Consider the following 13,778-nt stretch of genomic DNA (forward strand, 5'->3'; position numbering starts at 1 on the left):
GTCACCTGTGTTTGTGAACTACCTGTTCTTTGAGGGTGGGGCTGTGGTTTCCTCTCTTCCTCCTGAAGGAGGTCTCTCTAAGCGTCGGTTGAATGGAGTTGAGAATGGAAGCGGGAGGTATCCACCTGCTGCCTGTGCTACCAGAACTTTCCACAAGAGGGCAGCCTCAGCTGGTGCCAGAACTCCATCCACCCCACAGGGAGGGGCGGGGGGGGTGCCCAGTTCCCTGTGGCTCCAAAACCTGTAACTTCAGATACTCCCTCTCCATTCCACAGGGCGGGGAGATGAAGACAAGCAAGGATGAGGGAAGTGTCGAGCCAGGCCAGGTGAGTCTGAGATGGGGTCATGATGGAGAAGGGTCAGGACAGAAGCAACCTCCTCTGGACTCAACTTCTTCAAGGGTTCTGTTTGGACGACCAAATTAAGTGACCTGTTCCTTCGTTCACTCAACAGCATTTGTTCGGCATCAACTGTAGGCCCCACAGGGAGCGCAGTGGTGAATTAAACACCCTTGGGGCTTCCCCGGTGGCGCAATGGTTGAGAATCCACCTGCCAATGCAAGGGACACGGGTTCGAGCCCTGGTCCGGGAAGATCCCACATGCCGCAGAGCAACTAAGCTTGTGTGCCACAACTACTGAGCCCGCGTGCTGCAACTACTGAAGCCCGCGCGCCTAGAGCCCGTGCTCCACAATGAGAGAAGCCACTGCAATGAGAAGCCCATGCACTGCAATGAAGAGTAGCCCCCGCTCGCCGCAACTAGAGAAGGCCCGCGTGCAGCAACGAAGACCCAACACAGCCAAAAATAAATAAATAAATAAATAAAATTAAAAAAAAAAACACAACAAAAAACCACCCTTGGTCCCTGCCTCTTTCCCAGTGTCCACTGCAGCCCAACTGAACAGCTCAGCATTTCCCAAACAGCCCTGGGCGGCCTGCCCCCGCCCCTTTGCTGCTCCTGCTGCTTCTGGCCCAGCGATGTCTGCCCGTCACTGCCTGTTGAAATCCTGCTTATGCTCCTGGGCCCGCCTCCTGTGCCTGCTTCCACAGAGCAATGAACCTCCAACCCAGGACCCAGGGGAGCGGGGACTGGAGCCTTCTGCGCCATCGCCGGGGATGGTTCCAGCCTGCAGAGGGGGTGGGGAAACCATCTATCAGACCCTTCCTGCTTTACCATTCTCTGAGGGGAGGTGGAGGTGCTCCCTCTTGAAAGTGCAAGGCCACGTCCTCCTTCTTCCCAGCCATCTTTGCACCTGAGAACAAGGTAAAGCTTGGGATTCAATCCCATGAGAGCCAGATCCCATGGACTAGGACAGATTGGGTCACTCATTCACCCTTCTAATATGTACTGATGGAGCGTTCTACTTACTATGTACCAGGTCTCCAGAAATGAGGCATGCCCCCCCTGCTTCCCTCTTCCTTAGGAGACCCTTGAGGCCCCTGTGTGTGTGTGTGTGTGTGTCTCACTCTGCGACCCTTGGGGTTCAGCCAGGCTTGGGGGGCTCACAGTCGAGGCAGCTGGGTTCTCCTCGCCTATATTACCAGCCTTGCTTCCTGGAGACCAAAACCACAAGTAGAGCACAGAGGCGTGAGAGACACTCACAGGCTGGGTTTGGCCGCATGCGTGCAAAGGGGAGCTGTCTCCTGCAGAGAGAGATACACAAACGGGAGCAGCTAAGGGCAGAGCAGCTGCGAGGGGCACTCGGTAGCCTGCCCACCTTCTGGCCCTAGGATGGTGCTTCCCACTGGCGGGCATGCATAGCGGTCGGAGATGACACCAGACATAATGCTCTTCTTCGTGGTTGCTGGATTGCTGATGGCAGCTCTCTCAGGTAGCCCTCTCCCCACCTCCTGTGGCTCCTGCAGGAGCGCCTGGGACCTGCCCTCCTGGCCCCTTTTCTGCTTGTTTTCTCACGCTCACCTGTCTGGAGCCTTTTAGCCAAGACTATACTCTGGTACCAGGATGGTCCCAGCTGTGTCAACAGCATTAGGGGCCCAGAGAGGGTACAGGGACCCCCGTGAGGGGCTGAGGCTGTGCCTGGGCAGTGCTAAGAGGACCCTGAGGGTCAGATAATGTGGGTCGCATGTGGGGTGTCTTACCAACGGGCTCCCAGGCTCGGAGGAGGGAGACACCTCCCACCCACAGGCTCAGGAACCCCTGCATCCCTATTTCTTGCCAACTCTCAGGAAGGAACCGTTTGCCTTCCAGAGAACTAGGACCACTGACGATCGTATTTTCAACCCCAAAGCTGAGGCCCTGGGTTCACCAAGCTTGTACCGCTCACAGCAGAGCCGTCCTGAAACAGAATTCGGGAAGCTAAGCAGAGCTGGGGACAGCTGGCCGCTGGTTGCTCCACTGGGGGTAGTTTAGGGCACAAATGAACAGAAAGGCTCTTGAGGCTCCGATCCTCCCTGATCTTGAGCTCCGCCTGGGTGCCAAAACACCCTTGAAACCTGGGCCAGGCATCGGGTGGCAGGAAGTTTTGGGCACTGGGCTGTGCTCATCGGATGCTTGTTGGCCCCTGTGGAGTGCAGGGTCCAAAGTGGCAGAAGCTGAGCAGGAGATGCTGTTGCTCTGGGCCCTCCCACTGGGGGATAAGGAGGTGGGTATGGAAACAGAATCCTGGGCCTGGGGGTCTGGGTCCACCTGGCAGCAGAGATGCTAAATGCTTTGAGTGTGGTGTTAGGGAGACCCAGGAAGGCCCCATCAGGAAGGCTGGAGCATTCGGGGAGCCATGAGGGGCTCTTCTCCCTGCCTCTGTCTATCTAGAGGCACGTGCTCCCAGCCTCCTGAGCTCACACTGGTTCAAGGAAAGCCGTTTAGCTCTGGGATCAGGAATAGGTGCTCCTTCGGCCCCATAGGGGCCCTGGAAGAGAGGCTTTGCCTGTCTCACTCTACCAGGAGCCCCTGGAGCTTGGCCACTTTCTGCCCCCGAGCTGAACAGACAGATGGTCCGAGAGTGGGGCCCTCGCTCTGCGTCTCCATCCTCTGTTCTCCATGAGCTGCTGGCCTCGGCTCAGAATTAAGTCTGGGTCTGAGAGGTCTGCGGACCGGCCCCTGGGCCCTGGGATCTGGCCTTGAACAGTGCCTGAGGGAGGTGGGAACCTGGGCTGGGCAGAGTCCAGGAAGGTGAAGCGGAGGGTCCCTTGGGGCCCAGTTCCTCACACATCACCTTGTCCCTGCCCGGCCCACTCCACTCTCAGGATAGTTATTTACTTACTTCGTGTTTTCAAAACTGTACTTATAGTCAGTTGACTCACTTGTTACGAATACAAGTTCAGTTTTGAAAGGAAACTTTATGTCACAATTATAAATGGAAAACTGACATCATTTGCCACAAATAAGAGGTAAAGGTAAGCATAAAAATAAATGGCGGTGAGGGCTTCCCTGGTGGCGCAGTGGTTGAGAGTCCGCCTGCCGATGCAGGTGACACGGGTTCGTGCCCCGGTCTGGCAGGATCCCACATGCCGTGGAGCGGCTGGGCCCGTGAGCCACGGCCGCTGAACCTGCGCGTCCAGAGCCTGTGCTCCACAACGGGAGAGGCCACAGCAGTGAGAGGCCTGCGTACCGCAAAAAATAAATAAATAAATAAATGGCGGTGAAAACCAGTTCCTCTGATGTGTTAGTGAAAAGTTAAAAGAATGTAATAGCCCTTGAGCCTGAAGCCTTTGCCAGCCCTCTTTGTTAAAGGGAAGATGAGGGGATGATAAAGAGATCCTGCCTCCAAATTGTTATTTTCTTCTTGACTTTTCAGGGAGTCTGAAAGCCCTTTGGGCGGGAATAGTCTCCTCGCTATACGATTTAATGGCATTAAACGCTGCTCCCTTCGACCCTCCTGAGGGTGTGCAGTGGTATAGGTCCTAGTGCTGGGAAATAGTGCCTGGCAGGAGGGGCACTCTGGGCAGAAGGGAACGTGAGAAAAGAAAAGGAAAGAAAGAAAAACAACGGGGAAGAGGGGGGAAGGAAAGGGAGCTGGGAGAATGAGGTCCCTAAGGGAGCTCCAGGGCATCACCCCGAGGGCTGAACGTGGCCTGGGCGGGTTACCAGGCTGTGCCCTCAGACCACAGGCACGTGGAGTCTGGCCCTCCTGGGTCCTGGTAGACCCGGCCTCCCCTTTCCTCCTTCCCTTTGCAGTCCCCCCTCCAGGCTCCATCCTGGGCCTCACACAGCTGTTTCTCTGGCCAGGCTGGTCTGGATTCTGGGCCGGCTTCTCGGCAGGCCTTGGTTTGTGCTGATGAATGACCAGGGCCTAGAGAGCCATGCTTCTGAATGCTCTGCTGGTGCTCCATGGAGGCCTGGGTCCAGGACCTCTTTGTCCACTTATCCTCCAGTTCTGCCTCAGTTTTCAGATCAACCAAGTGGTGATGGAGAGGTGGAGAGAATGAACTAGAAGCCCCTGACCGGGGAGGCTGGAGGAGAGGGGAGTCAGGAGACCAGCCGATTGCTGCCACCCTGCCTTTAATTCACCTTGTGACGGTGCTTCTCGGCTCTGGACCTCAGTTTGGGTGGAATGGGGCTCTTTGGGCAGATGAGCCTTAAGAGCTTGGTCAGATCTGACACTCTGCATTAGATGCAGGAACAAAAGACCCGGCCATGCCCACCAGGGCTGAGCAGAGGTCGGTGACTCGAATTCCACCCGGACCGTGGTTGGCGAGGTCCTCAAGGGCTGCTGTTGTGCACTTGAAAAGGCTATTTGTGGTTTTACTTTTAAAAATAGTTTCTTTTTTTTTTTTTTTTTTTTTTTTTTTGCGGTACGCGGGCCTCTCACTGTTGTGGTCTCTCCCATCGCGGAGCACAGGCTCCGGACACTCAGGCTCAGCGGCCATGGCCGCTCCGTGGCACGTGGGATCTTCCCAGACTGGGGCACGAGCCCGTGTCCCCTTCATCGGCAGGCAGACTCTCAACCACTGCGCCACCAGGGAAACCCCTAAAAAAATAGTTTCTTAAATTAACACATTTAAAAATCTATTTTTCCTTACCTTGTAAATTCAATACACAGATCTCATATTTTTTGCAAGTCCAGTAGTTTTTAACAATGGCTCTCAAGGAGCCTTTGTTTAATATTTCAGCAAGTCAGGTTAACAGAGTAAGCCTCCTTAAATAATAAATACCACTGACAAATGTAGCTAATTGAGTTCCCTTAGGTCTGTGATGTCTAATCTAGCTGCTATTAGAATGTGCCATTTGGAATGCGGTCATCTGAATGGAGATGTGTTAGGAATATAAAATACACAGCAGAGTTTAAAGATGTGTTCAAAAAAAGAATTGTAAAATATCTCATTAGTAACTTTTATATGATTACATTGAAATGATAATATTTTGGATTAAATAAGTGTTACTGTTACAATTAAGTTTACCTATTCCTTTTTCCTTCTTAAAAATGTGCCTCCTAGAAAACTTAAAATGACATATGGAGCTCACCTTACATTTATACTGGCTAGCAACACCTTAGATACTCTACACTACATTTATAAATTTAATGAATTTGATTTTCTTATAAATGCTTCAAATACCTCTAAGAAACACAACCTTCCCAAGGATTTAAAAGAATGCTTATAGATCTGAAAAAATAACTTATTAAGAAAGTGAATATTAAGTTCTCTTAAGTAGGCTAATCAAGTTTACAGATTTCAACTGAAGTCAGTTACTCAGTCACAAACATGAGAAACTCTATGGCCAAAAGTTCTTAAACATTAAAATACAGGATTTTATACACCAACATACAGAACTTGACCCAACATAAACTTAACAGAAAGGTACAGATACTATGGGTTTTTGTTTATTTCACACCTCTATTTTTTAAATTCTAATATTCCTGGGCTTAAAAATCACTTACCAAGGAGAAAAGAGTCATACCATTGCATGTAACTTGGCTTATCCCGAGCAGGTTGGAGTTTCCATCTCAGTGGACTGAGATGAGGATAGCTTTTTTGTTGTTTTGCCAAAATATAAGATATGATTCTCTTGTGCTGCTGATGGATAGCCCATGACCTCTGATTGGGCTGGTTGCTCGACTCACAATCCAGGTTTCAAAATCCTAGTTCTCTCTGTCTCCCCCCAGCCCAGGGAGTTTTACCACTTGATGGGATTAAATTAAACAAATGTTTACTATTCTTTTTTTCCCCCCATGTTCTTCCTGCCTGGCAAGACTCCAATTCATAGATCTATAAATAACATATGACAGACACCTGCATATTTCTCCTAGCTTAGTCTGGCTCTCTGGTCATATGACTGGTGGGGACAGTTAGCATGGCCGTGACCATGGTGGTAATGTGAGACAAGGCAGCTCCTAGGGCGTTGGGTCTGGCATATTTAGCCAAACATAGATGATTCCAGAGGGATCTAGAATGAGTGAGAAACGCTGCCCACAGCCTCCTTCGTTCAGTTCGCATTTATTGAGGCCTGCTCCGAGCCAGCCTCATTTCTCACAGGAATGCTCGAAAATTAAATTGGGCCCCCAGCTGTCAGATTCTGAGGCTGAAGCATCAGCCGTCCCCCTGGGACAGGGAGGGGTAAGCAGGTGGCTCCAGCTGAGGCTTTGGGACAGGGACCTGGAGGAAAATACCCGCCTGGCATGGGGCCCACCCTCCCCCTGCCTGGATCACAACTAAATCCCATGCCAGATGCTCAGCCCTGCGCTGAACAGACGCTGGTGGGGCTGGAATGCCTGGGTCACTTGCCTGCCCCAGTCTCAGTGTCCTCCAGACCATCCATCCCACCCTCAGCACTGGCCTCCCATCGGCCAGGTCAGGGCGAGGTGTGTCCGAGGAGCAGCATTTCCTGGGGGCCCTCATTCCTTCCCTTCCCGGTGATTCCTAAGGCTGCCATCCTACCTGACAATTTGCTTGATACTCTTAATGGATGTTTTAAAGTAAAAGGACATTTATTTTTAGAAAAATCTTTATATTGCTGCCTTCAATATAAAGCCATTGTAAATCACCTAATGGTAACAATGGTGAAAATAAACATCATGGAAACAATGTTATTCATTTCTGGCCAGACATGTGGCATTTAATACCCTGTCAGTGACCACCTAAATGTGAGCTTATAAATGTTACCCAGACAGGACAAAGATCTCTTATACGTAAATACAGGATTTAGGGGTTAACATGATGCCATTTGCACAATAAACTCATTTACCCAAGTGACAACCCCATGGTGTAGGTGAGGAAACCGGGGGTTAGCAAGGCTGAGGCCTGCCCAGAGTCTGGAGCTAAGATGTGCCAACGCTTGAGCTGAGGTGTCCTGACGGGAAAGAGTGGCCCGGCCTGTCTCCTGGCTGGCTGCCCCCGGGGTTCCCTCTGAGGATGAGGCATCTCCCCAAGGTGCTGTACCCTCTAGGGTTTGCAGCCTCAACATTGCATCCAGGGACAGCCCCGAGGGGCCTCTGGGGTCCTGGGACCCCATGGAAGACTTCTCAGGATCAGATGGGAGCAAATGGGCTGCCTCTTTCAGCAAAGCCCAGCCTTCATGGGTTTGCTGTGCACTTACCCTGCCCACCCAGTCCAGGAATGAATGAAGTGAAGCTGAAGAGACACAGTGAGCCAAAGGAAAGATTGCCTGGCAGGGGATCCATCTACCCACAATTTATTTAACACCTGCTATGTGCCGGGTCTGGGGCTGGCACTGAGAATATGAAAGTTTGACCTTGAACATATTAAATGTTGAGGAAGGTGGCAAAACATACGAGGGTCATTCTGGGATATATGTGACAACAGGTGCAATCCGATGACAGCCATAACCACCATCCACTGCAGGGGACTTACATTCTCCAAGCGCCAGCCATGCTTATCCTGTCCTACACTGACACTGGGGCACTCGTCTCCATTTTACAGGTGGGGAAATGGAGGCTCAGAAAGTTCTGTATTTTAGCCCAAGCTACTGTCTGATGCTGAGTTTAAATCCATGTCTGTAGATCTCCAAAACCCATGTTCTCCATCACTGGGCTGCACTATTTCTGGGAGCCAGGAGTCAGAACAGGGAGAGCTTGAGCTTCCCGGAGAGGGGGACATCACTGTCCCAGAGGGGCTGGACATGGGGGATAAGAAGGCTTTTGCATACAGAAGAAAGATGGCAAAAACATCCTAGGCACGAAGACATTTTTTTAAATGTGTTCCTGCAAAGGCTCGTGAGATAGTCGCGTTGTGCCAGTATCAACTTCCTGGTTTTGGTAATTTACTGTAGTTACGGAATAGGTCACTGTCAGGGAAAGCTGGAAGACGAGTGCATGGGACTTCTCTGTGCTATTTTGGCAACTTCTTGTGAGTCTATCATTTCAAAATAAAAAGTTAAAGGGAAAAAAAAGGCATTTCAGGCAAAAGGGCCCATTTGAGCAGAATCTGGAGAGCATGGTCTAAGGCCTATTGGGTAGGTAGGGCCCCAATTCCCAAAGGAGCTGGGCTCCAGGCTCTTTTTCTGCTGACTCATCCAGACTGCTGTGCCATGAGGATGCAGTGAGCATGCCAGGCACAGAGACCGGCCCAGAGAAGGCCCACACAAACCGTACATTTACATTTACATTTGCCAGGCCAACAGATGTAAATTCATATACCTGTCTTCTCCTCATCACAGCCCTGTGAAGTATGAGTTATTGCCCCCATTTTACTGATTAAGCAACTGAGGCTCAGAGAGGTGAAGTGACTTTTCCTGGATGGCACAGTAAATAGACTGTTAAAAGATAAACTGAGGCATATTAAAATTCTTAAACTGAGCAAAAATCGATTCAAAAAGGCGGCATACGATCTAGCAGATAGAAAGGACGGGTATAAAAGGGGACTTTTATACGCAGAAGGGAGTAGGAACAAGAAAGTTATACTAGGCAAAAAAGCAGATTGGTTACTGCAAAGTTACTTTCTTTTTGTCGTTTATCGTTATTTTATTTTTTTTAATTGAAGTATAGTTGATTTACAATCTTGAATTAGTTTCAGGTGTACAGCAGAGTGATTTAGTTATACATACATATATATCTATTTTTTTTCAGATTCTTTTCCCTTATAGGTTGTTACAAAATATTGAGTATAGTTCCCTGTGCTGTCCTTGCTGGTTATCTCAAAGTTACCTTCTTTTAGGGGATGGCGGGGTCTAGCAGGCAGATGACCTAACTAGTGCTGGTCAGGTGATTCCTGATTGACTGGTTTAAGATTCCATTTCTGGGAGAGCTGAAACCATAATTAAGTCTCGGCTTGGTGATGTGGGGCTTTAGCATAAACAACTCCACTTGGGGCCTGTTGTCTTGTTTTTTGTTTTTTGGTTTTTTTTGCGGTACGCGGGCCTCTCACCGTTGTGGCCTCTCCCGTTGCGGAGCACAGGCTCCGGACATGCAGGCTCAGCGGCCATGGCTCACGGGCCCAGCCGCTCCGCGGCATGTGGGATCCTCCCGGACCGGGGCACAAACCCGTGTCCCCTGCATCGGCAGGCGGACTCTCAACCACTGCGCCACCAGGGAAGCCCTGTTGTCTTGTTTTTAACAAGACCCACAGCTAACTAATAGGCGCCAGATCTTTAACTTGACTTTATGACTCCAAATCCACTATGTTTCCCAGCCCTGGAAGATGGGCGGGGTTTGGAACTCCAGCCACCTCAAGATTTTTATAGGAAAGGTCCCCCATTCTCTGGGGAGTTTTCACCTCAGCTACCAACAGCTGGGCTGTCATGGAACTTGGGTGAAAAAACCCTTGAAGGAACTTATGTGTCAGAAGCCACTTCCTGGCCAAGCTTCCACTCAGCCTCAGTTTCCCCAGCCATAAAGTGGGGTCAGTGGCAACCTCCAGAGCCCAGGGCTGGGATGAGGCTCCATGAGACAATGGCTGTGAAGTACTTGGGGAAACACGGGGCTTCTTGGGAGCCAAAGAGCCCCATGGCCACAGCTACTGTCGGGCCTGGGGACAGGGCAGGAGCTCGCGGAGGGAAGCCCGGGTTTCCGCCCACCATTTTGTAGACGCCTATGGCCCAGCTGCCTCTGCCTGAAAGTGGCAGCTGAGACAGCCTCCAAGAAGCTGGGCAGGGAGGCAGGGCTGAGGGGCTGAGGAGGCGGCTGCGGAGCCCTTGGGAGATGCTGGATTAGGGTACCATAATGGGAAAGTGACCCCCTTACTTTCCCCTGCAAGGGGGTTGCCCCCGGATCTCCACTGAGTGTTAGAAGATGGCAGGGCACATTAGAAGTTCCAGGCTGTAAGTTTCCAGGACACCCCCGACCGCTCTATCATGACCCTGAGCTGGGCTGGGCTTTCCTGGCAGGGCAGCAGAGCCCAGGGAGTCTGCACCCGGAGCTGGGGGCCAGGGCTGTGCAGGGACACAGGCTGTGTGAGTGAGGGGGGCTCCTCAGAGCTGAGAGCTTCTCAAGGTGTCCTGGCGATCCCATCTGTGTGCCCCACTTCCAGTTTGGAAGTCACCTACTGAGCCCCGAGCCAGGGAGAGCACAGAGGTGAAATCACTGTGTCATCAGCCGTGTGCAAAGCCAAGCACGGCTCTGTCCATCTTGCAGAAGCACAAAGTGATGCTTGGAAAGCTGGAGCCACACAGCGAGTTGCCAACAGAACTGGGACCAGAGTCACTTTCTGGGCACCAACCAACCCATCCCCGCCAGCTGCCTCTGCCTAAATGGCGCTTGGGGAAAGATTTTCTCTACACTTCAATAAAATGTTTGCTAGGATGTTCATCTTTTCCAGAAGGGGTGCCTGGGACCTGGGCTGGGGCGGGGGCAGAGGTGGAGAAGCATGTCCCGGACAGGGAGGACATCTGCTCCCCATTCTGCTCAGCGAGACCACCTTCCTCTCTTTCCTTCAGCTAAACTAAGTAAACACACTTGCCAAATGAATGAAACTCCTTGGAGAGATGTGCTGCACTCTCCAGATGGGGTTCTAGAAATACCGCAGCAGTATCTGAGCTGGAAGACTCCATCCCCAGAGGGCTGCCAGTCATTGACATCTACCCATTTGTCAGAGGAGGAAACTGAGGTGCAAAATGGGGAGTGAGGCACCCAAGGTCAGGAGCAGGGGCGAGAAGGGTCTGCAGGCTCTGTCCGGGGCCCCTTCCCCACATTACCCAGAGGGTGTGGCGCTGGCCTGTGTCCACAGATGCGTCCTCAGCGCCCCCCGCCTCGATGTGGAGACGGCAGGAGAGGGCTGTGGTCTGACGTGGGTCTGAGGTGAGCACAGCTGACCCTGGGCTCTGATATATCAGCTCTGTGAGGCGAGGAGCTGGCTTCCTGCAGCCACTTTGCCCCCACCATCTCAACGGCTCCTCGACTGTTTTGTTTAGTTTTATTTAAAAAAAAAATTATTTCAGCACAGTTTTAGACTTACTGAGAAGTTGCAAAAATATACAAAGATTTTCCATATGCTCTTTACTCAGATTCCAGACTAGTAATATTTTTATCATTTTCTCTATTTTTCTGTCTATTACATTTTTCTTGAACCATTTGAGAGTAGGTTGTAGACGTAACTTCCCTTTCTCCTAAATACTTCAACATGTCTTAAAAAAAAAATAAGGTCATTCCCTTATGTAACCACCGTACACATATCAAAATCAGATGATGAACATTGCTACAAAAATAATCTGTAGAACTTTTTCAGATTTTGCCAATTGTTCCAAAACAATTTGCCTTAGAGGCAAAAGAAAATTCCATTGAATGTGTTGCATTTCATTCTCTTTATTTTCCTTTAATCTAGACCAATTGCTCAGATTTTTTTCTTTCAAGATATTGATCACTTTGAAGAGTACAGGCCAGTTATTCTGTAAAATGTTCCTCAGCGGGGCTTGTCTGATGATTCCTCATGATTAGTTGGGTTGTTTCTGGCAGCAGTATCACAGAAGTGAAGTTGTGTCCTTCTCAGACATGGTATCAGCTTGTCCCATTACCCACGGTCTAACTCTGATTGCTTGGCTAAGGTGACGTCTGCTAGGTAAAGTCACTCTTCTCCTTTGTAATAAATATGTCTCTTGTGGGCAGATTCTTTGAGAATACGTAAATTTTTTGGTTCCCTTCAAACCTTTACCCACTCATAGTATTATGGCTGATTCTGGCCTGAATCAGTTATTATCATGATAGTTTCTTGATGGTGATGTTGTGACGCCATCATTGTTTTACAGATACAGTGGCCGACTCAGCTTTCTCTGCTGGCTCAGTGAGTGGGAACCAGCTGGCTCAGTGTCTTGAAGGCTGGTGCTGATGGGGCCAAGAGTGAGCTCTCAGGCTGAGCCTCTGACGGCCGCCATCTTGCCTTGCCTCCTTGTGGAGCCTGGCGGGGATCCTCCGTGCTCCCCGGCCCGTCCTCCCTCCACCTTCACAGCTTCCTGCCATTCATTTGTGGAGCTCCTATTACGTGCTGGGCACTGTTTTTAGCCACTGAGAATGTAAGACAGAGTCCCAGAATTCAAGGAGCTTATATTCTAGTGGAGAAAACAGACAAATGAATAAACGTTTAAAAAATAGTATCGTTTCAAAGCAGAAATAGAGACACAGACGTAGAAGACAAATGTATGGATACCAAGGGGGAAAGGCCGGGGGGAATGGGAGGAATTGGGAGATTGGGATTGACACCTATACACTATTGATACTATGTATAAAATAGATAACTAATGAGAACCTACTGTATAGCACAGGGAACTCTACTTAACGCACTCTGGTGACCTAAATGGGAAGGAAATCCAAAAAAGAGGGGAAATATGTATATGCATAGCTGATTCATTTTGCCATACAGTCGGAACTAACACAACATTGTAAAGCAACTATCCTCCAATAAAAATTAATTTAAAAAAATGACTACCAAAAAAATATAGTATCATTTCAGAGAGGAATATGTGCAACAAGGGATATAGAGCAAAGGAAGGAAGACAGAGAGACTGGAATGGGGATCCAGGTAAGGCCTCTGATGACACGTGAGCAGAGATCTGATTGATGGGATGAGCTGGGTGTGCCAAGATCAGGGAGCAGGACATTCCAGGCAGAGGGCATGGCAGGTGCAAAGGCCCTGAAGCAGGAATGAATTTCACATGCTGGAGGAGATTACAGAGGGAAGGGGAGAGTGGAGGAGATGGAGATGGAGAGGTTGACACATGTCAGGGAAAACAGATCACGTATGGGCTTGGAATTAATCCAAAGGAAATGGGAAATCATCAGAGAGTTTTAAGTATAAAAGGATGTGATTTGATTTGCCCTTATGTATATACAATTATTTAACAAATATTTTTTATAAAATCAACTTCGTATGTAAGCCTAAGTAAGTTTATTTAAACCTAGACATCTTCTAGGTTTCATATATCTCAGACCAGTGTTGCTTCAATAAATTGAATATATCTATATAAACAGATAAGACACTCAGAACAACTGCGTCATTCATTAGCCTGACAGCCAAACCCAAGTCAGCTCTCCCTTTGTTAAAGGCTTGTAATCCCCAGGACTGAAGAATTGGAAAAGGAATCATCTGCTTACTGTGTGATTCAATACTATTTAATCTTGGATCTTAAATTGGTCTGGTGTGGGATATACTGCATTAACTGGTGGAAAGAGCAGTTTGGGGGGGGGCAGTGGGGACAGCGGGGCTGTGTTGTGAGGGAGGGAAGCAAGGTCTTCTTGGCAACCTCACATCAGGGGCTGTCGGAGGAGGGCAGAGGGGACAGGGACTCACCCAAGGTCACAGCAATGGCTGGTCTCAATTCTACCATCTCTCCTTGTCACTCCCACCTGGTTCCAGCTGAAAATTCAGACACGATGTAAACATTAGTCATCCTTACTGTAAGAATGTTATAACAGCCACATTAAAAGAGATCTCACCCAGC

The 13,778-nt window shown here is 49.7% G+C and overlaps 1 protein-coding gene across 4 annotated transcripts in view; it reads left to right on the plus strand.

The window, feature by feature from the left end:
- The first annotated feature begins 1,675 nt into the window (after positions 1-1,675).
- Positions 1,676-13,778, plus strand: part of CD6 (CD6 molecule) — a 40,708-nt gene continuing 28,605 nt past the window's right edge. For all 4 annotated transcript variants that reach the window (XM_081241407.1, XM_081241404.1, XM_081241405.1 and 1 more), the window contains exon 1: positions 1,676-1,830. In XM_081241407.1, coding sequence (XP_081097533.1) covers positions 1,770-1,830 — 61 coding nt within the window. In that variant the 5' untranslated portion in view covers positions 1,676-1,769. The remainder of the gene's footprint in view (positions 1,831-13,778) is intronic.

Source organism: Mesoplodon bidens (genome assembly GCF_964165515.1).
Source record: "Mesoplodon bidens genome assembly, chromosome: 7".
In the NCBI taxonomy this organism is placed as follows: Eukaryota; Metazoa; Chordata; class Mammalia; order Artiodactyla; family Ziphiidae; genus Mesoplodon; species Mesoplodon bidens.